Source organism: Vitis vinifera, chromosome 6, assembly GCF_030704535.1.
Source record: "Vitis vinifera cultivar Pinot Noir 40024 chromosome 6, ASM3070453v1".
In the NCBI taxonomy this organism is placed as follows: domain Eukaryota; kingdom Viridiplantae; phylum Streptophyta; class Magnoliopsida; order Vitales; family Vitaceae; genus Vitis; species Vitis vinifera.
The window spans coordinates 3,277,501-3,304,709 of NC_081810.1; the positions used below are offsets into that span (position 1 = coordinate 3,277,501).

Sequence of the window (27,209 nt, forward strand, 5' to 3'; positions counted from 1 at the left end):
GTCCTAGTAGAATAGGTTATTAGAGTCCTAGTAGAATAGGTTATTAGAGTCCTAGTAGACTTTGGATTTCTTAGAGAAGCCTATAAATAGGCTAATCAATGTAAATCAAAGGAATGAATTTTGATGAATAATATTATACTTTCTTTCATTGCAAGGTTGCAACCCTCAATGGTGAGACTCCATTGATTTTCTTCTAGGTGAGACTCCTAGAAGGCCTTAGTGAGACTCTAAGGTTTTCCATCTTTTCTTCATTGTTTCTTCTTTCTCTCTATTTCTTATCTTATAATTTTCTCTACCACAAAGTTTATTCCTCGTTCCTCTCCTTACACCCTAAAAATAAAACCCTAGCCCACCTACCCTTGAGTGTAGGCAACCATCCTAGGGTTGTCCTACATCAAAGTGAGGAATTATGAAAGCAGATTATGGTGGGTAAGTTTGGAGTCGAAGCAAGTGGGTGGTGTTCTAAAGGGGTAAGGGCTGGATATTAGGAAGGGTTGTGGATGGAAATTAGAAGAGGTTGGGAAGTTTTATTAGTTGAACTGGATTCCAACTGGGGGATAGGAGAAGAGTGAAATTTTGGAAGGATCATTGGTATGGTGAAAGCCTTCTTGAGTGTAGATTTCCCTTTGTTTGCCCCACCCAACTGAAATGATATTTGGATTGAGGATGTGTGGGAAGAAGTAAACACGAGGGGGAGTTAACCTTGTTTCTTATGATAATTTCATGATTAAGAACTGGAAGACGGTGATTTGTTTCATATAAAGATAAAGGGAGTTGAGTAAAAAGGAACAGTGAAGATAAGTTGATCCCAAAGGATTGAAGGATGGAAAATTTTCAGTAAGACCATTTTATGCCTTTTTGGGACAAAGAGAAGAGGGGCTTGTGGAAGTGGTTTGAAATTTTTGGGTACCCACGAAAGTGAAATTCTTTGCTTCAAAAGTGGTTTGGGGAAGGATTTTGATATTTGATTAGGTAAGAAAGAGTGATTTAGGGAAGAAGAGTCCATTGATCTTTCATTGCTTTAAATCAAGGGTCTTGTGGCGTTTCTTAGAGTTGAGCAGGAAAGAAATATGAGAAGGTGTGGAGGGCTGCCATGTTGTGTCTTTTTGGACTATTTAGAAAGGGAGAAATGGAAAATTATTTAAAAAGTTGAAAGGTCATTTGAAAAAGTGGAGACATCAGACCAGGCTCTTAAATCATCATTCTTATGTAGTCTTTTGCTTTGGGCTAGTATGTCTTTGGATGGTGGTTCAATATCTATGATTGATTGATCTATTTGATTTCTTAGGTTCCAGATAGAGGAAAGTTTTTTGTTTATCTCCTTTGTTTCCAATTGGCACCATCTGTTGTATGCCTTAGTGCAGTCCTTTAGATTGGCGCTGTTTATAATATTTACATTTGCCTGTCAAATAAAATAAAATAAAAATCGAAGGAACTTAAAATGATGATTTTGTAATAAAAGAATATTAGCTACTCATGAATAATATTGTGACATACTTCGAAATATATCTACATGGTTGTGTCTGTCCCACCATTGCATGAGCACTTGGCCATGCATCCTTTCTTATTATCCTCATTTTGCACCCCTTATTCCATATAGGATTCTGTAGAGAGTTAGATGATTTTTTTGTTTTACAATATAACATTTTGATACACTAAATGTATCATCCTCATTACTGCAAAGTGCAAATAGAACTGGTAATGACTTGGCCTTTGGAACTAGACAAAATCTTCCCAACCAAACTTAGCCCTTTATAATTGCTGGCAGATTGTTTTAAAATATGAACTATTTTAAAATAATAAAAATTAATGTTAAAAATAAATTGAGAATTTTTTAGAAAAAAATTAATTGATAAACACTACCAGTCCTTTGAATGGATATGAGTAAACCTGGAGTTGGTTGGAGTTAAAAAAATAAAATGAAATAAAATAAAAAGGTACATAATACACTCAAGTGGAGAGATGGGATAAGTGGCGGGTGAATGCAAATGTTATACATGTGTGTGCATGCATCTTGGTTTTATTTGTTTGCTACATCAATCTCTTGGCTAGTGAGCTCTTAACATCTATTTTTCCTTCCAGATGCGCCTCGCCCTAGTTTCACGCAACAGATCTATCAGCTATCATTGCAGCAAGGCTCACAGAGACCTTCCATTGCCAGCAGTTCATCTTTTCTTGGCACACCTGCAGCTGTTCCACAAACTACTGTCCCTCCTCCTGTACAGGTCGTTCACCATTCATCAGCACTTTTCTCAAGCGTTCCAACCAGACCCCTCCATATCAGCCCTATCACCCCACCCACTGGAAATCACCAAGTTGGCAGTGATATCCGTGCCCCTGCCCCCCACCTTCAACCCTTCAGACCTGCCATACCCATGTCCTCAACCAGTCTCCCGTCGCTCATGCGTGGGATGCCAAGTCAGCCAGCACCTAGTAACCCCCCTTCAACTTCTTCCACTCTACCCCAACTTTCGCAGCTTCCAGCCCGTCTGCCTCTGACTTCATATCAATCTTGTCAACAGAATAGTGGCCAACGCCTTGAAAATCCAGGTGGTTCTCTAGCTCTGAATAACCCTCCGATATCTGCACTGGAATTGCTTATGGATGTTGACAACCGAATTGGGCCCAACCCTTGGAATGTTTTGGCCCCTCCATCTGATACAAGTTCTAACCTTGAACTACTTGACACATCGGAACCCAGGGCACTGGATGGTACACGTGCCCATGCAGGTTTGACATCTGACGTTGTTTGTTTATCAGATGACGATTGACCAGTCCTAAAGTATTGTAAGGTAGTGATTTGTCCCACCTTGTGCTGTCATTCGTGGTTGTTGCCACAAATGGGTTTTGGAGAGGGATTCTGGAATGGCCTGGGGACTAGGCTGAAACAGAGATGCTCATCTTTCACAAATGAATTTGCATCTGTATATGGGTGAATCCATTTTGTTCTAAAGAAATTATCAAGTTGAAATTCATTTTTAAATTTTTTATTTTTTTCTCCTTCGCCTCGTTGCCGGATGACAAAAACAATACCAAATTTTTTTTTTATGTTCAACCCTTCTCTGGATGGGCTTCTGAGCGCAGCATCTCTTTTCACTATTTGACATTAAAATAAAAGGATGGTTTAGACATTAGGGTCACTATTTAAGCGTACGGTCTTTACTCCTCCGAGCAGTGTATCCTTGCATGCTACTTGTCTAAGTGATAAGATCAACACTACGAATGGCTCCACGGCAACTTGTTATTTCCATATATCCAATTTACTCTTTTGAGACTAATTTTAAAAATGATTATTAAAACTTTTCGACTACTAGTGTTAGAAATGTATTATGTGAACTGGCAAGAACAAATTAACAACAGAAGAGGCGCCCTCTTTTGTCTGAAAATCATCAGTAATATGGGAAAGACTATGGTCTGGTATTTGCCCAAATTTGTCTCCTAAGCCATAAGGTCGACCTACACAGGAAGGGAATGGAAATTCTTAGGGACACTGAATCACGAGTCAAGGTGGTCCCAGGGTCCGCACTAAGGATCACACCCTCCCTTCGACAAGGAGACTTGGTTTTCACATGGATTGGATTTTAGTACTAGACCGTGAGAAAGTGAACCGATTGAGTTGTCTTTTCCTCGCATCAAATATCTCACCTGTTTATTTGTACTAAAGATATTAGTCTTCTTCACCTATGAATTCGCGTAGAAGAGAGAATCGAACATGATTTTTGTGTCGTGAGTGACATGGAAATTTAATAAACTGGAATTTTATAGAGCAAATTTTGGAGACAGATAAACAAGGCCAATACATTTCTTGTTATACACAAACATGTGAGAAGTGCTTAAAAAATGTAACCAAAGAAAAAAGAACAGAACGGTTGACAATAACACTACAAGGCCATAAATCCCATGAATAAACTCAAAAGACAAGTTGGTTTCAGCAAATTGGAAGAGGAGTCCCATCCCAATCATTGAGACATTTGAGCAGCGGATCGATGATCTTCCCCTCACATATTGCAGAGAACACCTTATCAAACTCCTCCCCTGGCGAGGTAACCTTTTCTCCTGTCAGAAACTCAGTCCCTGACTCTTCCCTCACAAACTTGTACAGAGGGTAGGACCTGCACTCCTTGATGCGGTTTGGAATGGCCAGATTCCCATTATCAAAGGCAATTCTCGTGCTCTCCACGTCTTTAGGCAAAAGGGTCTTCAGTTCTTCCTCAAATGCCCCAATCTTGAGAAAGATTGAAGTACTTGAATTCCTCAAATCCTCGTTGTTCATCAGCGCATGATCAACCAGGACTTGCCTTAGGTTTTGCATCAAGGGGTATGTTGCACTGCATGGGTCATCGATGTAGGCAAAAACGTGCTCGCGGTCTACTACTTTAAGCAAGTCCTTCTCGCAGAATCTAGACGGGTGAAGCTCCCCATTGATCCCAATGGTTAGCACCTTTTTGGCCACTTGGCTCACTGTGTTCTTGACTGTGTTCTTCAAGTTCTCCTCCAAATGCCTCAAATCAATAGCCTGGCAAAGTGCCACCAGGTAGGTTGAGGACATGAGCTTTAAGATGTCAATTGCTTCTTCCGTTTTTCGCGAAGAGATCAATCCTAAGGAGTTCACATCCTGGTTGTGTTGCTCAGCGCTCTGAACATGATTGGTGACTGGGTTGGCTAGGAATTGGAGCTCAGAACAATATGCTGCCATTGCTATCTCAGCACCCTTGAACCCATAATCCAGACTTGGATTCCTTCCACCAGAGAGATTTGAGGGCAACCCATTGTTGTAAAAATCGTTAACCAGCTCAGAGAATTGCGCAAACATGAGCTTCCCAATGGAGGCTATTGCTAATCTGGTGTTGTCCATGGAAACACCAATTGGGGTACCCTGGAAGTTCCCACCATGCAAGGCCTTGTTCCTTGACACATCAATCAATGGGTTGTCATTCACCGAATTGATCTCTCGTTCTATGGACTTCGTTGATGTTCGAATAACTTCAATCTGAGGACCCAACCACTGGGGTGAAGTCCTAAGAGCATACCGATCTTGCTTGGGCTTCTGGAGGGGATCGATCTCGTGCAGCATCTGAGCCGCTTTAACATAAGCGCTTCCATCCAAAATGTGTTCCATAATAGCCGCAGCTTCAATTTGTCCCGGATGGTGTTTCAATTTGTGCGTCAAATGATCAGTAAACTCTGGCTTCCCCTGCATAACCTCAGCAAATATAGCCGACAAAACTTCTGATAAAACAGCAAGTATGTTAGCCTCAAAGAGAACTGTTGAAGCCAAACCAGACCCTACTGCCGTGCCATTAACGAGTGCAAGACCCTCCTTAGGCTGCAACTCAAAGAACCCTCCATCAATTCCGGCAAGGCGAAAGGCTTCCTCAGCATTGAGGGACTCTCCGTTAGGCCCTACGGCCCTGGAGTTAGGCCTGCCGGTGAGGAGACCGGCAATGTAAGAAAGAGGGACGAGATCACCAGAGGCACTGATGGTGCCACGCAGAGGCAAGCAAGGACTAATGTTGGCGTTGAGGAGCTTAACGGTGGCTTCCAAGATCTCAAATCTGATGCCTGAGTATCCTTGGAGGAGGGTATTGATCCTCACCAGCATTGCTGCTCTTGTCGCACTGTGAGGCAATGTGTGGCATGACTCTGTTCCCTTCCCAAATATTCCAGCGTTCAAGAATCTGATTCCACCACCATGTTAGCATCTAACCTCAAGTTTTTGAAAAAATCAAGATTGGTCTTCTCTATTCACCCGATCAATTCGAGGAAGAACATTACCGTTACTCCCATCAATTGATGACACAATGCAATCCACATTTAGACTTCTGTACCATTATTTTTGTATCATTTAATGTGGCAGCTGACATGCCCCTGTCTTATAATTATTTTAATTTTATTTTTATAAATCCCTACTTGCATTAAAATCAAATACCAACATTTATAAGACAAAATTCACATCAGAAATGACAAAAAGTTATGATTAAATTACACATGATGATCTAACCAAATAAGCTTAATGTTAAAAATTCTAATGGGACGACTTTTAAATTAAATAAATAAAATTAACTTATTAAAAATATAAATTTATTATTATACTTCATTGAAATAAAATATTATTTAATAAAAATTATGTAAAAGAAATTAATCATTAATTGTAACAACATCTCCCACTTTTTTTTTTCACCAAAAAATCATTAATAAGCCAAAGAAATAAAAACGTCACGTGACTCTCGACAGAGAAACAATTTTTATTTTTGTAGCAGTAATGGAAAAACATAGTGTCCTTTACTGTCATGGCACGTGAGACTTGGTTGCATGAAAATTTATGGATTCAACTGACACGGCTCCTACGGTCCTACCACGGTGCCACCATTTCCTTTTGTGACCAACCCTATCATATCTTCTGAGTCTTGGGTTTTACATACATATATAAAGGGAAAGAGATAATTAATTAATTAAAGTAAAATCAGTTTAAATGCATTATGCCACGTAAGCTCTGCCTGCAACTGACTCCACATTGAGTGAGAAATTAATTCCACCCATGACCACCCACATGTCTGGACTCCAAATCTTATGGGGATCAAAAAATTAATTCTTTAATACCACTTGGGTTCACGTATATATTCTCTCCAAACTTGTCCTAAATATTTATGAATTGTTTGCTCTAAGAACTAAAAACCCAACTCAGAAACGGAAGAATTTAAGGAAAATTTCATGGGAATGTAACGTATTAGGTTTAATTACCTGATCAGTTCTTTCTGAAGAGCATTTCCTTGTTTGGTTCTTCTATGGGAAGTCGCACCGAACCCGGTAGTCACCCCATAACTGTCGGTCCCTTGGTTCATGCTCTCCATCACCCAGTTGCTGCTGGCCTGCACCCCGGCCCTCGCCGACTCCGACAGTTCCACTGTCACCCCGTCGCTTCCGGTGGCCGCCACCGCCGCCACCTGTGCGATGTTGAGGCTCTCACCCCCAAGCCTCACCACCGGTTTTCTGAAGTCCGCCACCATTCTCTTCACCTCCTCCAAATGGCTCCCCTTCAGAGTCTCCGCCGCCGCCGCCCAGTAGAGGGGATCCGCGGCCTTCATGCAGAAGCCATTGGCGTCCACCTTTCCGTTTCCGTTGCCGTTGTGGTGTGAGAATTCCATTTTGTAAAAATCCGAAGAGAAAATGGTGAGTGCTGTATATCAAATTAAGCTCGGGAGGGTGTTTGGTTAATGGGAAAATAATGAAGAAAAGAGGGGAAAGGAAGTGAATATAGTTGGAGGGTTGGTTCGGGAGTATAAATAGAGGAAACGTCTCAAAGAGTGTTGGGTGGGGAACTTGGGAGAGAGGGGGTGTTAGTTGAAGGAGACTCGTGGCCGTTTGATCTTCATGGAATCTGAGGGCTGCGGGAGAGACAAGTCGATATGAGTTCAGAGCGCATGAGGCTTGCATTTACCCGTCAAATCTGAAGGGGTTGGTGGTGTGCGTGGTCTAAATATTCAGCAGTTCCCATCGTTCATTTATTATTGTTTAATAACAATAATACCAATAAATAATCAAATTTGTCAAAAGAAATTATTTATCTTCTTTTCCTAAAATTGTAAAAAAATAAAAAAGTTAAGAATTTTTTTTTATTTTTTGGAAAAAATTGCAAAAAAAAAAATTAAAAAGCAAAGCTCTAGAAATTCTAAAGATATATATATATTTTTAATAAAAGCTAAGAAAAAAGGAAGAAAAAAAAAAGATAAAATTGTAAAAGTCTTTTTCTCAATGAAAGGGAATTGAAATGCTCTTTTTGGATAAAATCATAAAAATCCTTTTTTTTAAGTAAAAAAAAAAAATCTTTTTCTTTAAGAATAAAAATTATTTTTCATTTTCTTGTAAATAAGAAATAAGGTTGAATTTTTGGTAAAGAAATTTGTAAAAAATTATATTTTTCATAAAATTGAAAAATATTTTTAAAAAATATAAAATCCTGATTAAAATATCTTCTAGCAAAAAAAATTCATAAAACAAATCTTTTTCAATAAAAGACAATCAAAATTCAAATATTTGTACAAAATCCTTCTTTAGAAAAGCAAAATTCTTGTCAGATCAAATTATAAAATAAAATAAAATAAATCTTTTTTTTAATAAAAGTTAAGTAAAAATCCCTTTTTGGATAAAATTATAAGATTATTTTTATTGGATTTTTTTTTAAATAAAATTATTTAGATAAAAATATTTTGTAACTTTCTAATTTTATTAATTATTTTTTAACAATAAATTTAAAATCTTTTTTTTTTTTTTTTTTGTGGGCAAGGGACAAGTTTACTTAAGAACAAGAGCATGCAGTTGGGGGCCTTTTAATTCATTTAATCATATGGGGAATGCAAACATGTTACAAAACAGCAATTTTAGCTGAAAAAAAGTCTCAATCAGACAGGTGTTAATTCTGAAATAAAAAGGAAGAAAATAAGCATAAATATGAAGATTTTGGGGATAATGCTGATTGATAACAACTTGTGCAAGTGGAATATTTTAATGGGAAGACCAAAACCAATGTATGCTTAGATTAAGTAGGTAAATCAAATATATAGATTATCCCCATTCCCAAAAGCTGATGGGTTGGTGATCAAACAATGTGCTAGCTGCTCCACCTCCACCCTCCGTCTGAAGTAGATGAAAGGCCAGCAGCCAGCCACAATAAATAATAGAGCGAGGGTGGCATGTACTTCTGAACAACTACCGCTCTATAAAGTATAAACTTCAAGAAAATGTATTTTAAACATGGTTTTCATGAATTTATCGTAAGATAATTGCGATATCTCACATTAAATAAAGAAGAAAGTTTCTAATATCATATATATATATATATATATATATATAAGTATAGGCTTACGAGTCATTATAAATTCGGTATTAGAATTGATCCCTAATCCAAATCCAAGGACATTGTGTCTATGATAATCCCTTTGGATCTAAAAATATTGTAATCAATCCCTAATTTTGAAGATTTTATGTTTACGATAGCCCCTTTGGATTTAAAACAATGTTTTAGTCTCATTTGTTTTTACTAGAATGATTTTTAATGGTTTAATCTAATTTGTTTACCTTTTATATATTTGTATTGAACATTTAAATGTAATTATAATACAAGCTAGGAGTTCAAATTATTAGAAATGAAGTGAGGCACACTTTTGGGAAGAAAATTATATTGGATTTTATAGACTAGATGTTGAATTGGCCCAGCCCCAGTGAGATTTTTACGTGGGGCCAACTTGTTTTATATGTACACCAAAAGATTTTAAAAACACATGATGGTTTGCTCAATCAGCCATGGTATTCCGTTTTAGTCACATCCAAACCTGGATTAATAACGCCAGAGTCAACGTTGAGGAGTCAGCTGGGCACATAAGATTATTTTGTTTACATCTTCATTTATACATACATAAATATAAAGTTTTAATTTGATATTCCATTCATGTATTAATAAACGCCTAGAGATCGGAGATTAAATACAATATTATTTGTAATGACTCATATAACGGCTCATTCTTATATAGAAACGGTCTAATAAATTTTTAGGACTTTAAAAAATATTTTCATGATTACAAAAAGTTATAACGTCAAAAACTTGTCCTTACCGGAATCACACGGCTTATGATTAAGGGATGGAGAATTTTAAAAATCCTTTATTTTATGGAACGCATTTGGGTCAAAGGGCAGTGCTCATAATTTGTTATTTTACGTCATTGTCCGTAGAAAAATAGCATTGAAGTAACGAAGGCACCAAAAGAAAAGACAGAACGTAAGAGAAGACGAATGCAAGTTTGGTTTTGTTTGGTGGAGTTGGAAAATGGAATTGCTTCAACAACCCACTACAGGAGAACGTGCACACCTATCTCCACAACACATCACTCTTCTATATGTATATATACTTCCCGGCCGGTAGGTGAGACGCTCGCTTTCCTGATACTATTAGGCGGTGTGTTAGAAATAAAACGTGGATTTTCAACACCAACCTCGTTTTCTTGGCCGAGGATGCCATATTCTCACCCTTTTTCTATAATCGGTAGATGAGGAAAACGTGTTTTGTCTTTTGGTCACGTCCCTCCATGCTAATCTGAAGAAGATTTAGAGCTGTACAGTTGATCTAGTACAACCAGTTGGCCATGTAGTGGATCCCCAAGATCATGGGCCGCAATAATTACTAATCGTTTCCATGCATCATCTCTCCCTAACTATTACGCTTGATTGTCTGCTTAATTACTTTTCATGTACGTATCTGCCATTCAAGACGGAGGGAGGATTATTTCTCTGGATTAATGGATCGGATCATCTTGTATTGTTGTAATGGTAGTGATAGATACTCATTGTAGTAAGGGTGGATTCGATTGCAGAGAGATGAAAGAGATACTAGCGATGGAAACAACCACTAAAATCGACGAGAGCGGCCGCGGATGCTCATCCGTAGTGGTAGGTTAGCAAGCGGCTAAGAGAGGTAGATCGTGCCTACCATGCACATGCATGTGCATAAGCGCGTGTTCAACCAACGTTCTTTTTTGTTTTTTCTTAGTGGCCGTGAACTTGAAGGCAGCTGGATGGAGTCTTAAGAAAATATAATAGAACCGTTAATCTTGTACTATCACGGGAATAAATACTACCACATCTAAGAGGAGACATCCGAATTTTCAATCTTCCATCGTTAGAGATTCTCAAAAATAATTTTAAACCCTTGGTTGACTAAGGTATAAATGAAAGTAAAATATAAAATACAAAGTATATGTATACAAATGATAAATTTAAATAAAGATGGCAAAGGGTTATATTTTTTCAGAGTAATTTTTTTTTTTTTAATTTGGGACAGGTTCAAGTTTGAATTTATCTTGCCCTACCCAATTATATATAATATTAAATAAAAAATTTATTTTGATTAATTTTATTTTTATTAACATATATAAAATATTTATTTTCTTAAAAATAAATTATAAATATTTATTAATTTATAAATTGTATTCATTTTTTATATAAGTTTAAATTTTAAAAGTAAAATAAATGAATAATTGAAAAGAAAAAAAAAGGCGGGGTTGAATGGGTGAGGCAAAACAAATATGAGAATTTTCTACCTTTATCCTAGCCCATCACATTTAACTTTTTATTTTTTGAATAAAAATAAATATAAATATAAATATATGAATGGGGTGATTCGCCTCGTTATTATCCCTAAACATGATATGACCAATTGGTTATATTTTTTGGTAGATATCTCTTCAATGCAAGTATGAAAACATATATACCTTTGTCATGAGTATGAAAATAGGAATTTCAAAAAATAAAAAGAATGAAGCTTCTTGCCTCTTCCTAAAAATGTATGTCAAAAACATTATCAAAAATTTTAGAATCAAGAAAAATCATAAATAAAAAACAGTTTTCTTATAATAAAAAATCTGTTACAATACTTAATAATAATAGTTTGAAAAATAAAAACAAAAACACAGGCCCTAGTTTTCAATATTTAAAATAATTATATTACAAATTTAATTTTGTAAGTAAATAACTTTTAATTTTAATTAGATAAAATCTTCTTAATGTATTTCAATTTAGTTTAACTTTCTATTAAAAGTATCTTAATTTTCTTTTAATTCTCTAATATTTTAAATAAAATTTATTATAAAAAAAATATTTATTTGGATTTTATTTGAAAATACTTTCTTTCTACTCTGTTTCAATTATTAAGATTATTAAAACTTATATTTATTTATTTTTTTCTTTATCAAATTAATTTTCTTATATAATTACTTTTATAAAAAAATAGTGTTTTAATGTGTTTTTTGGGTGATTAATGGAATTACTTTAAATTTTCCATATTTTATTCTGCTCGATCGTGTGTCATCGTGATCGGTGGCGTTGAAGACCTGAAGTAGAGGGCCCGAGTGTGGGAAGTGATAGGGATATGAAGCTAGAGTCAGTGCCACAAAACCAACTCATTATCATCTGAATCATGAGAAAATAAGGGAATTGAAGAAATTAAATAGAGAGGAAGAGAAATCACGGGACCATTAATGGAAATTAATGAACAGCAAGGAGGACTTGTGAGAGAGGTCGCTAGCAGTTTAAGAGTAGTGTGACAGTGGCAGAGTGGCACTATGCTTTCTGCAGAGCCTTACCGATGGAGCATGGCATTGTATGATGAGGAAGTAGTGCATGAAGAGAGGTTCATAAATGCGTACTCTGGAGGAGCCCAGCCCATGCTCTTGGACCATGGATATACAGCAATGTCCCTCATGTAAAACACCAAAAATAAAAAATAAAAATTGCATTTGAGAGTGAATTTTCTTAAGATTTTGGGCATGCCCCGTGAATTTGGAAAAAGGACCACGAGACCAACTTGTCAATTACGGATGCATTAATGGCTACCTATACTAAGAAGTCAATTAGGTTAGTTGCCAAGGGGGTGAATCAAAAAGATGGGCACAATCATTTGTACATAAACATGACACGCCTCCTTCAGTCGTGGACAGATTTCCATTGTTCAATCCACCTACCAAAGCCTTAATGTTGCATCTGTCCTGCCCAGTGGGCTGTCGATTCACTTCAACACTGGCGGTGGCAGGGCAGCATCACCTTTTTAATGCCGGTCACCCACAAATTGAATTTTTTTTTTTTTTTTTCAGATTTTGGCTCCCATTAATACAATTTGACTTTCCGGAAGTCCTTAATTTTATTTATTTATATTTATAATTATTAAAAGAAAAATATTTATAAATTTATATATTTTTGTGTTTAAAAATGATTATACTGATTTTATGTTTTTAATAATAATTTAAATATATGAAGTATTATTGGGCACATATATTACCAAGGGCAAACTAGCTGACATGGTTTAGTGCCCTCCATTCCACGCAAGAGGCTTGGGTTTGACTCCAAGGGATCGGTTCCGATGGTTGGCCAAATATTGGATTATTGAATAAGTAGGTATTTGACATTTTGAGAGCTTAATCATCTTGCTCATCTTTTTTACATGTATTTGTACTTCTCTTAGCATAAAGCGACTATCAATGATTAAAATATATGACTATCAATGATTAAATTATAATTAATTATATTCCTCTTATTTAAGATATAGGGCTTAGTTTAGTTCAAATGATGTTTGATCATCTCTTGACCATTTAATAGCTCATTTAATTGACTATAGGAGACGAAGATGTTGCGATCTTCTTTAGGGTTTTTATATAATCTCTCACGATGTAGATGACTAGAGCAAAATATGTACTTCAATGATACATATATGATATGATTTATGTTATATGAAAGACTCAGATCATCAAAAATTTAACTCAAAATGATGCTAAAACCCTAATTATGAATTTAACATACATTTTGAGTTTAATTTCAAGTATAAAAAAAGAGTATGATGCAAGTTGTAAAAATCATTTTCAACCAAAGTAGAATAGGGAGTCAATTATACCTAAAGAAAGATTCAACACTTGTGAGACATGAGAAATATTTATACAATGACAAAACAAGAAATTCATGAGAATTAAAGAAGAAAAATTAATGTTATGGGGAGAGGTAAAGGGCAAGCAATCATGAGGAAGAAGGTTTAGAGCAAATGCAATCAAACTTAGAATGGAATTTGGAACTCAAACTGGTAGCAACACATACCTTGAATTTGACATGATTTTTGAAACACTTCTCATAATATTTTTAGGGTAAACTACATATGGCTTTAAAGTTCAAGAAGTCAAGAGTCCAATGCTTCAAATGATACACAAATCACAACTGAAACAAAGAAGTTATAGTCATTTGAAAATAACTAAATTGAACTAAAAGACTATTTTGAATTTGAAATAGTGATTTCAAAAATTAACTTATGATTTCAAAATCCACTTTGAAATTACCTCAATTTTGAAATCACAAACTGTCACTTCAAAATTGCATCTTGAAGATATCAGTTAAGCTCCAATAAGATAGGCATAGTTGTGTTGATATTAGAGTGGAATGTTAGGGTATGAAAAGAAAGATAAGTGAGTATCCAAGATCAAACCAAGTATGCTGAGAAGACTAAATTCAAAGCGTTGTCAACTCCATGATCCATCAAAGTCCTCTATCAAGCAACTATATCTAAATGTTAAATATTAAACAAGATGGCTATGCCCTAACATGAAATGATGCTCTCTGAAATGGTTATGCTCTAGTATGAAATATTAATAACATAAAATAGTCCAATGATCCTCATATCGCTCGTCGAATGCTCCAATGTAGAGAATAAATCTTATCATCCTTCAAAAGAGGGTTATGCTAGTGTGGGTGATATATCCAAATCAACAATTGTTGAGAGGGTCATGCCCTAATGTACATCAACGGGTCAACATCAAGCTCTACTCCCAATGCTGAAAATGGAAATATCTCAACATGATCCCAACAACTCTTGATCCACATGCTCTATGAGAATGAATGAAGTAGCTAAATTACAATATAAATTTTTTGAAGTGGCTATGCTCCAAGAAAAATCAAATCCTGCCATCGATGAGAGGGTTATGCCTCAGTATACATCATCATATCAAGATTAATCTCAACTCCTAATGCTAAATATATATATACACAACTCTTGATCCATTATCTTAAAAGAAAAGTCAACCATCAATGAAAGGAATATGTCCCAATGTGGAGTATCAAGTAGAGTGATTGCATATCCAATAAAAGTGCTCTCTAATGTGGCCATGCCCTACTGTAAATCACCTCACAACTCCTAATCTATCATGAGAAGGCTATGCTTCAATGTAAGTCATCATCTCAAAAATCCATCATTAATGAAAAGGTTATGCCCTAGCATAAGGTCACGTCACTACTCCTCATCCATCATGCTCCAAATGATCTCCAACCAATCTCAAGTGTCACTCATATGCAAGCTATCAAACACAATGTGTGATATTATAGCCTTAGGGTGGTCTTAGGACTCAAGACGTAACGTAAACTAGGGTAATAAGGTGAAAGAAATGAAAAGAAACTAGGCTAAAAAATCTCAATGATAAAAATCCAAATACCCTTCATGTATGAGATGCAATGCATAGAAAACCTAGATTTTAGTTTGTTTATTTATTTATTTATTTTTAGGTAATTATTTGGGAAATAAGTTGTCAATAGGAGCATGTTTTACTCTTTTTACTTCTAATATAAAAACTCCAATTTTAAGTTTAGAAAAAAAAAATGAGAGATTTTTTTAAGATTCAATAAAATATTGCTTTTTATTTCTTTGAAATAAAAAAAAAATTGATTCTTTCCTATTGTTTTATGATTTGTATATGTGAGAACACGTGGATAAGAGTCTAAAAAATCATCTTGAGGTGAAATATAAAAACTTAGGGGCAAATCAAAAGGGAAATAATGGGTGAAATCAAATTAATAATGGAATTAATGAAAGGTTAGGGCATCAATATTGAAATCAAAATACCCTCTAAAGTTAGTTTGAATGGCACAATCCTTATTCCTTCGTACTAGAGATTCTTGGTCTTAATTCATAATTATTTAAGATTTTATCATTATCATCTACCCTAAGGTAAATCTACATTCAATAGTAAAAGCTTAAAAATCTTGTGTAAACCCAAATTTCATCTCTATTCAACTATTAGGTAATTCAAAATAGAATAAAATAACAAAAGATAAGATATAGATCAACTCTGGGATATGGAAATTAGGTTGATTTCGTTAAACTATGCATTATGATTTCCCTAAAACTAATTAAATTATATACCATTTGTTTTGCCTAAAGGTTTGACTTTATATTCACTTGATTTCTATGTCATAATCATTATGTAGGAGAGATGATGGACAGGTTCAAAGTTGGATTTTGGAACCCCTAATCACGAATAAAATTAATAATTAATAATTATTTTTTGATTTAAATAGGTTTATTTTAAGAAATTTTTATTCATATTTTATTCCAATTTATTTAAATTAGGTTTTTTTTTTACCTTTATCAAATAATTAAAACCAATTGAACACGTTAGATTTGATCTTATAGGATAACAACTCGAAATACTATAAAAGTGTGGTAACTTTATCTCTGATTTTCTTCGTCAAGTTATCATGTATGTATTTAGGCTTTAATATTTTAGTTACAAAGGAGATTTATGTTGAATAAAAAGTGGATGATAGACTTAGAGGGTGTTTATTTATTTTTAACTTTTTACAGTTTATTTTCAAACTTAATGTTGTTTGTTTTTCTATTTTTTAATGACTTATTATAAAATTTTTACTAAATAGAAAATGCCAAAATATTTGGTTTTTTCTAAATAAAAAAAAAGTAATATGTCAATTTTTTTTACTTTTTAATGTTTAAATAGAAATAAAATACTACAAAAATAAACAATTTAACACTCAACGCTATTAAGTATTAAAGTTCTATTTAGAATTTAAAAAATAAAAAATAAACAAACATCACATTACTTCTAGTTGAGTCTAAGGGCATTTTTATAGTCTTTAAGCTCCGTGGTTGAATGTCAAGGTGCAAACACTTTTCAAAATTGTCCACCTTTTGCATGACTTCTTTAATATGTTTCCAACCTTTAAGTCACATTTATGCCATTTAATCAAAGACTTGTACTTTTGTCAAGTTAGGTTACTAGGTACACCTATTCCCTCTAGGTGGTATGGGATAGTAGGAGCAGGGTAGTGTTATGGGATAGTTAGTTTTTGATCCTTTCAAGAGAAATTGAAATGAAATTAAAGTTTGACTATTACAACAAGAAACATATATAAATTGTCTAAATATTTTTATCAAAGTATGGATCATAGAAGAAAAGAAATAATAGTTTAGACCTTATTTGTAACTATTTTTTAAAATAATTCTGAAAAAATAGTTTTTAAGAACAGTTTTTAAAAACTGTTTTATGATATTTTGTAGAATAAAAGTCTATTTGGGAACCTAAAATTATTTTAAACCTATTTTTAATATTTTTAAATATGTTTTAAAAATCATTTTTATGTCCATAACTTTATTTTTAATCGTTATATATGTTTGTATAATTATTCTTTAAAACAATTTTCAAAAAACAAATGAAAATAACTAAAAAAATTCTCTGAAAACATCCTGATTTTTGTTTTCTGATAATAGAAAACATAAAGAAAACATAAAACAGTTTTTGATTGTCAAATGTGTTTTTTAGTTTTTTTATTCTAAAAAATATAAAATTGTTCTTGAAAACAGTCGTCAAATAAGACCTTATTATCTTGAGTTTTTTTTGTTCTCACCTATGAATTTTGATTTTCTCAAAATCCTTATGGGTTTCGATGGTGTATGTGTTAACCAAACTTTTATAAATTTTATGTGGAAATCATTATTTACAGAGCCAACCAATTTTGGATCATGAAACATATTTTTTTTCGTTTTTTGATTATTGTTTTATCTTATGGACAACTAAAATATATATGATGTGATGCATATGAATGATGTAGCAACACATATTTTCAATGTTTCATGATTTCAATCATGTCTATTGCATGATTTTATGAAAATTGCAAAAATATGATTAATAATTTAAATATGTGATTATGAAAATCTCAATAAATAATTTTTCTAGTATGTATGTTTATTTACTTGTTTGTTTGAAGATTATTATTTGTGTGTGTGTGTGTTGTTCAACTTATGAAACAAGTGTTGATAAACCCAACGGAGGATCATCACCATGTTTGATTATATGACAAGAGTTTAATAATAAAAGGTTGATGAAGTTTTTATCCAACGGTATTAAACTTCTTTACGTTTCAATACTTTTATTTTAATAATTATGTCATATTTATATGATTCATGAATTATTATAATTCAACCCAACGGAGGGATTATAATAATATACTTTTGAATTATATGATTGTAGTTTAGTCCAACGAAAGAACTATGATATGATCTCTTATTTTTATGATTAATGTGAAATCTAACTTAATTTTGTTGTAGTTAGATTATTGTAAAGTGTGGTTGTAGACCCTCCATTTTGTCTCTTTAGTATATGTCTTTAAGTTCACTTCCAGTGCTCCACAGTAGTTTTTGGTGGCCCATTACTACTCATGTAACTTATCTTTTTTGAGCCACTTTGGAGACTTTGGTTGAGAGGTTTATCTGGCCCCACATTATGACATTGGTTGCCTTTCAAGTTTAGACTACGTTTCACTTGGGTGCACTTTAGGTTAGACTTAGTTAGACCCACCTAGTCTCACCCTAGGCTCGTATAGGTATACCCGACCCATTAGGCACCACCTTAGGCCTATTTAGACACCTTAGGCCCATCTAGGTTCACTTAGGTCCACTTAGGTACACTTGGCCCATTAGGCACCACCTTAGACCCATTTAGGCATCCTAAGCCCACTTAGGTACACTTGGCCCATTAAACACCATCTTAGGCCCACTTAGGCACCTTAGGCCCATTAAGGTACACTTGGCTCATTAGGCACCACATTAGGTTCACTTGGCCCATTAGGCACCACCTTAGGCCCATTTAGGTACACTTGGCTCATTAGGCACCACCTTAGGCCAACGTAAACACACTTGGCCCATTAGGCACCACCTTAGGCTCACTTAGGCACCTTAAGCCCATATAGGTACACTTGACCCATTAGACACCTTAGGTCCATCTAGGTTCACTTAGGCCCACTTAGGCACACTTGGCCCATTAGACATTCTTAACATGATTTGTATAGTTGCATGACTCATTTATCTCATTTACTTATTTATTTATTTTTTATTTTATTATTATTATCAATCACTTTTAGTTAATCATTTGTTATATTTTATTTATTTAGTTATTTTGTTATTTTTTTATTATTTTGTTCATTATCTTGTTATTTATTCATTTATCTATTATTATTTTATCATTCTCTGATTTATTTATTTATTCATTAATTTAATTTAATAATTTGATGTTTTTATAGGAAAATCTTCCAACCGGAGGAAAAAGAATTTTGAAATTGGTAAGACTTTGAAAATGAAAGGAACTCTTCTAGAGAGCTAAAATAGGGATGAAGGAGTTTTTGGAAAAGATGGGACTCTTAGGTGATATGCTTTGATTGGTTTTGTTTGAAATTTAAAATGGATTTTTCTGGTAGATGAGAATTCAGAGAGAGGAGGAATCCTTGGGTGGAATGGCTGCAATTGCTATAAAAAGCATGGGTTGGTGGTTTTGAAGGATTTTTTTTAAGCAGAGAGGGTTTTCATAGATGAAGAGAAATAAAGAAAAAAAAAAGGTCTTTATCAAAAGGGACTTTCAGCACGAAAAAGAAGGGAGACAACTCTAGGTATGTTTGCTATAGGTTTCTGTTCATTTTCATGATATTTGTTCTTCATCTTCTCTTTTTATTACTGGTATATCATTTGTTTGTATGGTTGAGAATAACCATGGCTACATCGTTGAGTATTGTTGATTATCGATTCGAATGCATGTTTTATTTCTATTGATATCCTCCATTGTTCTCTTCCCCTTTCCCGTTGAATAATGAGTGTTATTTGCCGCTTTAATGTTTGGAAATCATGCTTTAGTGCTTGTTTGAAATCTAAGTCCCTCATTTGCACTTAAGTCTGCTGATTGTAGCATGGAATGTGACTTAATTTAATGATTCTTTACTTTGTTTGATGATCTACTTCGGATTATTTAGCATTCTACACATAGTCCTCCCATCCCCGGAGATAGTGTTAGATTATGCCTATTACTTGTCTATTAGTTTTGGGTGGCATGTTTGTTTGCTTTAGTTGTTGTTAATGTTTAAGAAAGCATGGACGTGTGGGTATAAGACGTTCCTTCATCAATGAAGTCTCCAACAGGAGACATTCTAGGCAATAATCAAAGAAAACTACGAGTATGTTGTTATGGTTATTCATTGAAACAGAGGAAAGTTGAATATTTAATGCCCGAGAGCACTATAGTTCTGATTCAGACCATATGTCACTAGAGGTTTTCAATTGCTTAAGTAATATGGGAAACACAATTTGGTGATTTTGCTAATGGGAATTCAAGATTTGGAATGCAGATGCTTGTTTTCCATGCCGCACTAGCAGTTCTTATTGCACTTAAATTTGGAGTAACAGGGATTGTTGTAGTGGTGTGCATGTGTGGCTACGTTGCTGCTTTTGCATGGTCTGGGTATATTGCGTCTTAGCCTCAAGTTCATCCACGTGGTACCGACCTCCAATCATAGAATTCTTATTAGGTGACACCCATGGTCTCTAAGCGATATTGTTATTGGAAAGAGAACATGAACAATACCCTAATTCCAATCTAAAATCAGAGATTCCATTATGCGCACATAGCATGCCCACACTCAGGAGTTTGAGCAACCTCAGCTATCTGTGTGGACTGTCGGTGATAAAAAAAAAATTGTGAACTCGTTGATGTGGAGTTCATGTATGTCGCGAAATGAACAAAAAGAAATGGTGCATTTATGTAGGTCATTAACACTTTCAGATGCCCCTAAGGAAATTAAATTGATGGGACTGTACCCCATAGTATTAGCAATTTGATGTCTTTTGTTGCTCTAGGCTTTTTGTGAAAGTCCATGCATAAAAGGGTTAACCAATTTGCATATGGGCAGACATGCTATCATCTTTCATGCAATCAGCAATGCTACAAGGGACAAAATGCATTTGGAATTCAATTTCAGCACACAACTCAAAAGGAATTTACAACTCTAACTCCACTATGAATGGACTCCACTAGCAGCTGCATAAAGGATTGAAAACGGGGTGGTTTGCGTCCTCTTTGAAGCCACATTACAGCATGCAACATGCGTAATATAGAATCAGCCAACCTCTACAAACGATCTTACCTACACACACCATTCACTCATTCTCAAGGGTAGGCACACCATCCTTCTCTTTCTTTGTTTTGTTAAACGATTCCAGTTTCCTTCAAATTTCATCCTTAAAGAGTTTCTAGATTCATCAAAAATTCAAATTTCAAGAAACCTCTTATTGCCAGTTTTCATTCAACCATTGACCGTCTAAATTTAAAATTTGTTTAAGCAACTTTAGAATATTTTTAAAAAAAATTCAAAATTTTTATGACTTTCCTCACTTCTTGAAATTGAATTTAAAGTTCCATTTGAGTTATAAATCCATTCTAGAATAGAAGATATAAATGAGTCTTTAGGAGGGCTCCGTTTTCACCCAATTCTAGATACCCGAGATATTTTTGAAAAAATAAATACCAAAAAACTTGTTAAATTTAATTCAATATTTTCCCTCAATTTTAGGCTTCTTTAAATTTGTCTTAGATACATAAAATATTAAAAAAAATGTGCCTTTTGGAAGGAGATATGATTTTTCAAATTCGTTTCTACTGTGCATGTTAGATTCTGGACATCTAATTAGATTGAGTGTTTTAAAAATATTTTTTAGTACTATCAACCCTGGATTCATTTTTTATGTGATATAGACACTTTCAACTATGTGTGTGATTTTTTGTATGATTTTATGTGATCATTTATTATTTTTAAAAAAATCATTTATGCATGTCACTTTTTCTTATCTAATATGGACTTTGTAGAACCCTTAGATGTCTTTGCTATAATCTGTCATTTGAATAAGTGTTTGTATTTCGGTATGTTGATCTAGATGTGTAGGATTTGTTTGCTAAAATTTTTCGTAATTAAATTCCACTCTAAGCCATTTTTTTAGAAATTGTTTTATGATGCTTCCTTTTTCTAACTGCATGCTGATGGTTTTATACTTTACTTGAAATTATTATTATTATTGGAGTCATTTGATTTATATTAGCTCAATTTTTGGCTTTGGCATTGTATATCAGACATAATGGATATGTTATATAATTTATGTTTGTGCTAACCACTCTAGCATTTTTAGAGAAATCTTATAAATTATGCATGCTATCCAGGTATGCTCTCTATCACTTGTTTTTCGGAATTTTATGAACATGCATGTTGTTGTGAGTCATATCCATGTATGATTCCATCCTTGAGTGCTTAGACGTATGTTAGATTTGCTTGGATAAAATGCATGTTGTGTACTATATTTCTATACTAACTTTGATGTTTTATGATAGCACTTGAAAGGTAGTCCAGGTACGCATCCTAAATTTCCTTTGTGATTGTGATTTGATTTCTTGTTTGGCATGCTAGTTTTGAAATCACTTTAGCCTACTTAGGTATCTACAATCAACCAATTAATTGTCTCATTTCCCTTGACTTAACCAGTAGAGACCTCTTTAAGGCTTAGAGGAGTGTTACCTCTTTGAGGTACCTTCCTAATAAATAACCTAATCCTTAAACCTAGATTTTGGTTTTCAAAGACATGTTTGTCCAAAACTATAGAGTCACTTCTTTAGGGTTTTCTTTCTTATTTTATTTTCCCTTTTAAATTAAAATAAAATAAGTGGCAACTCCAACTTTTCTAAAACTATTTTTTCATCAATAAAAATGAGTTTCGTCGATTGAGTGGGGACGCACGTGAAAAATGCGGGTCCATAGTGGTGTTAAATATTGTCATGATATAAAATAATTTTCCTTTTGAATTAAATTTTATTTTGTAGCAATGAATCCTACTACTATTACAGGCTATTTGTCTGATATTGAATAATTAAGTGGGACAAATTTTAAAAAATGGAAGGAACAAATTGGAATTGTTTTTGGTTGCATGGATTTAGATTATTCCTTAAGAGAGCTTACACCCACAAAGCCTACTTATGAAAGTACTAATGAACAAAAGGCTTTATATGAAAAATGTGAGCGTTCTAATCGCACGAGTCTAATGATTATGAAAGGTTCAATCACTCCTACAATTAGTAGAGCAATCTCGAATTCATATAATGCAATGAGTTATATTAAATCAGTTGAAAAACAATTCTAAGGAACTTCCAAGTCCTTGGCAAGTACTCTTATGATCGAAATGATAACAATGAAATATGATAGTCATAATGGTGTACGTGAGCACATCATGAAGATGAGTGACATGGCTTCTCAATTGAAAGGAATGGACATGGCAATTTTTGAAGGCTTTCTTGTTCACTTCATAATGACTTCCCTTCCTTCACAATTTGGTCATTTCAAAATTAATTATAATACTCAGAAGGATAAGTGGAAAATGAGTGAACTAATTGTCATGTGTGTTCAAGAAGAAGAGAGGCTTAAAGTGGAAAAGCCTAATATGGCTCACCTCACTATTGGTCCAAATAAAAAAAAATCCTTCAAGAAAGGTAAAGGTAAGAAAAATAAGCAACGTAATGATGTATCTCACAATGGGCAAAAGGACGAAAATAAGATACAATGTCATTTTTTCCATAAGAAATGTCACAAAAGAAGATATTGTTTTGGCTTTAAGGCTTGGTTGGAAAAAAAAAAAAAAAAAGTAAAACTTAATGCTTAGTGTCTTATGAATCTTATTTAGTTGATATACGACCAAACTCTTGGTGGATTGACACTGGTGCAAGCATTCACATAACGAATTCATTGCAGGGATACCTTACAAGCAAGAGACTAAGTAAATGAGAGAAAACCATTACTTTGGGAAATGGAACAAAAATGGAAATTGAGGCTATTGGCACTCTTCGTTTAATTTTGGATACTGGTTTCATTATGGATTTAGTAGATACAATTTATGTTCCTGTTTTTACTAGAAACCTAATTTTAGTTCCAAGACTTGATTCTTATGGTTATGAATTAATTGGAAATAATGGAGTTTCCTTGTTCTATAATTCTTGTTTGGTTGGCTCTAGCACGTTACATGGTAATCTTTATTCATTGAATTTAGATTGCAAATATTCATAGTCTCTTTTATCTTATCATGTGTATGAATTCTCTAAAAAACGAAATCGAGTGAATGAAAATTCATCCATATTGTGGCATAAGCAATTAGGTCACATTTCAAGAGAAATGATGAAACGTCTTATTAAAGATGAAATTTTGACTTCATTTGATTTTTCTGATTTTACTAGTTGTGTTGAATGCATAAAGGAAAAATACATTATAGTTAAGAAAAATGGTGTCTCAAGGGCTACTGAATTGTTAGAATGTATTCATTCTGACATTCGGGGACCTTATTCAATTCCAACTATCAATGGACATAAGTACTTTATTAGTTTTATTGATGGCTTTTCAAAGTATTCTTATGTGTATATTATTCATAAAAAATTTGAAGCATTAGATGTTTTTAAGATTTATAAAGCTAAGGTTGAAAATCAACTCAATCGGTGAATTAAAAGTGTAAGATCTAATAGAGGTGGTGAATATTATGGTAGGTCAAACTTTTATAAACTTTATGTGAAAATAATTATTTAAAAAATAATTTTGGATGCATAAAACAAAATAAATGTAAGTATTAAAATAATGATCATATTATTATCTTGATCCATGATACCAATAACATTTTTTAAGTAAGATTGAGTCACCTTATGAATTGTATTGTCAAGGTCTTCAACTCACTACTCTCATATAGTGGATGAGTCACTTGTGCAGTATGCGTTATTAAAAATAAAACACCAAAAGAACATAAGAATGAGAGTGTGACTTGAGATCTTAACTTATAAAAAGTTGTACATCTCTTAGTCTTTAATGGATAATGGTAGGTTATTTACTTGAATGCATCTTTATAATTGCATAGGTTATACTTTTCCATTTTTCTCCAATACTCATAAACATAATGTACAAAATAAATTTCATAATGATGGGGTTACAAAAGTTGTAACACCACATTCATATAAATTAAATTTTCTAACTCCCCATTTATAATTTAAATCTTCCATACATAAAACTCTTGGATGTCCAATCAATTGATTCACCTATCTATCAATTGATACCCTTAAATAATATTTACACAAATATAATTATATATGGTCACACATTATAGGAAAAAAGCTAACAGATTCAAGGGAAGCACTTGGAACAATGTATATATTCATGACTTGGGCTAATCAATGAATCATATATGCCAATCAAACCCAATTATGGCCCAACCAACACTTATAAAACATCCCACCTACAATCATTTACATCCGGATACAATCCCTGCATTAGGTGTGCCTATAAATCATTGACGGCAAACAAATGCAATAAACTATCTATTTGAATATTCTTCCATCTTCATATTACCTTTTTACTTAAAATTACAAAAATATATAAAATGTCACCAGGATGTAGGGGTGTAACTTGAACGGGTTGATCAAACTCAACCCAATGTTTTGTCGAATGGAATAAATATTTTCAATACTTGTGATGAGTTTGAGTTCAATTGCTTCAACACGAACTCAATTTGGATTGACTCCGACGAAAGTTCAAACAACCTAAACCAATTTCAAATCTATAATATTTATTTTCTTATTAGATTTTTAATAAAAATATCGACTTATAATTATATTATATTCTTTTTTCTTTTTTTAGAAAGATATATAAATTGATTTTTACCTTTTTGTTGCCATTTTGAAATTCTATTTTAATTATTATTTAATTTTTGGTATAAATAAAAAAAAATTTGAAAAAAACACTATGGATTGATTTTGAATAATTCTACTCAACCAATCTAACTAACTCAAATCGAATTACCCAAGGTCAACCTAACCAATCTGAATTCAACTTGAGTATAGGAAAATGAGATTGGGTTAGGTTTGTGTTGAATACCTTGGGTTAGAAGTTGGTTGAATTGACATTGGGTTAATTATTTATTAATTTGGGTCATGTTTGAGTTTTAGTCATCAACCCGACTAATCTGTCCAAGTTACAACCCTACTAAGATGTTTGGTGACAAAAATAAAAATTACTTTCTACTTTTGTATATGAAGAATAAAAATGACATAAAATATGTTTGCACGGGATTGTATTTAGAGGAAACTATTTTTGACAAATATTCTTGAAAAAATTAGTAATTTAAAAAAATATTTTCACGTTTGAACAAATTCAACTAAACAAAATAGTCATTTTCATTTTCGAAAAGAAAAATCTCCCAAAAGAACTAATTCTATTTTCTGCCCAAAAATATTCTCAGCCTAATCATACGGAAGAATCAAAACAGTATTCAAGAAGGAAAGGAAATAAAAAAATCAGCCCTGATGAATTCTGGAAATTGTAACGAGAAGTATCAGTAATGGAAGAAGGAATGCTTGGGCCCAACGAATTGGGCCAACTAGGCCCACCATACTCAATATTTTTTGGACTGGGCTCTTAATGGGCTTGGACAGTGTTCTTGCAAAACAATTTACTCAACCCAGCCCAAAAGTACTGTTTGGGTTTCTGACCATTTTTTAGTACAAATTAGCAGATCTCTATTAGAGTCGAATCGACTACGATACAAATAAACTAAATTTTATATTCAAATCGACTATGATACAAATGACCTAGATTTCACCATGCACTTTCAATGGTTGAAATGCAAAGTTCGATACGTATAGATTTGGTATCAAATCAAGAAGCGATAAAAGATTCAACAAATGCATCTAAACCACTTAGCCTTTCTGGTCAAACATAATTTTAATTCATATATTTGCCCCCAACTAAACTCTAGTGAAGTTTTGATAATGTATTTATTTGGAGCACGTCACCACCCACATCAACAGGGCGATATTTTTAACTTTTGACCCATTGGTATGGTCTCAGAGCGAACAAAATTTATAATATTTTTGGTGCTAATCACTATTTACAAATGATAAATGGCATTCTCAAAGGCGTGTTTGGAGGCCCACATGGGGGTGATGGAAGAGCAAGTGGGAAATGAGAGAGGGAGAAGAGGAATGAATTTTGGGAAGCATGCTGACGAATGAGACGCCCCGCTGTCATGTCATCTCCAAAATTCAAGTACTGGTTGAGTGAAGATTGAATGGAACTTGAAGAATTCACATGTTAGGTGTTGGAAGCATTGAAAGATTCAGTGCCATTCCATGAATTCTCACAATCCAAGAAAACCAGCTAAGCCTAAGACCCCATTAACTGCCTCAACCCCATTCACAAAAAAAGACAAGATACGATCTTTGGCCACTTTTATTTTTATTTTTGTTCAAGGAGGGGCCCTGGTAAAAGGGGCAGGGCTCTATCTTTTAGATATAAAAGTGATTCCTCTCACTAGAGAACATGAACTAGGACCCAAGATAATGGCTCCTTTTCATTGAACTCCTTTTGAGACCACAAGTGCTTCCAAGCTGCCTTAATTACAGTTAGTGGGAGAGGTATTGAGTAAAGAATCCCCATGGCTCCTTTTGTGGGGTTGGGTGCCCTCTTTTCTACCCCTAAATTTGCCAAACTTTCTGGGGCAAGTCAACACA

The 27,209-nt window shown here is 33.7% G+C and overlaps 2 protein-coding genes and 1 long non-coding RNA gene across 6 annotated transcripts in view; 2 read left to right on the plus strand and 1 right to left on the minus strand.

The window, feature by feature from the left end:
* LOC132253934 (uncharacterized) overlaps positions 1-114 on the plus strand; it is a 1,160-nt gene extending 1,046 nt beyond the window's left edge. The window contains exon 2 of the long non-coding RNA XR_009465822.1: positions 16-114. This is a non-coding gene — a long non-coding RNA (uncharacterized LOC132253934). The remainder of the gene's footprint in view (positions 1-15) is intronic.
* The window catches only part of LOC100258707 (helicase protein MOM1), a 69,833-nt gene extending 66,843 nt beyond the window's left edge, over positions 1-2,990 (plus strand). For all 4 annotated transcript variants that reach the window (XM_010652893.3, XM_010652894.3, XM_010652895.3 and 1 more), the window contains one exon: positions 2,083-2,990. In XM_010652893.3, the coding sequence (XP_010651195.1) occupies positions 2,083-2,771 (689 nt within the window). In that variant the 3' untranslated portion in view covers positions 2,772-2,990. The remainder of the gene's footprint in view (positions 1-2,082) is intronic.
* Positions 2,991-3,742: 752 nt separating this feature from the next.
* LOC100241575 (phenylalanine ammonia-lyase-like) lies at positions 3,743-7,288 on the minus strand. Its single transcript, XM_002285241.4, has 2 exons — positions 6,742-7,288; positions 3,743-5,678 (listed from the first exon to the last, which is right to left on the minus strand). Exons 1-2 carry the CDS (start codon positions 7,143-7,145, stop codon positions 3,929-3,931), a joined length of 2,154 nt encoding a protein of 717 aa, XP_002285277.1. The 5' UTR covers positions 7,146-7,288; the 3' UTR covers positions 3,743-3,928.
* Between the last annotated feature and the right edge of the window lie 19,921 nt (positions 7,289-27,209).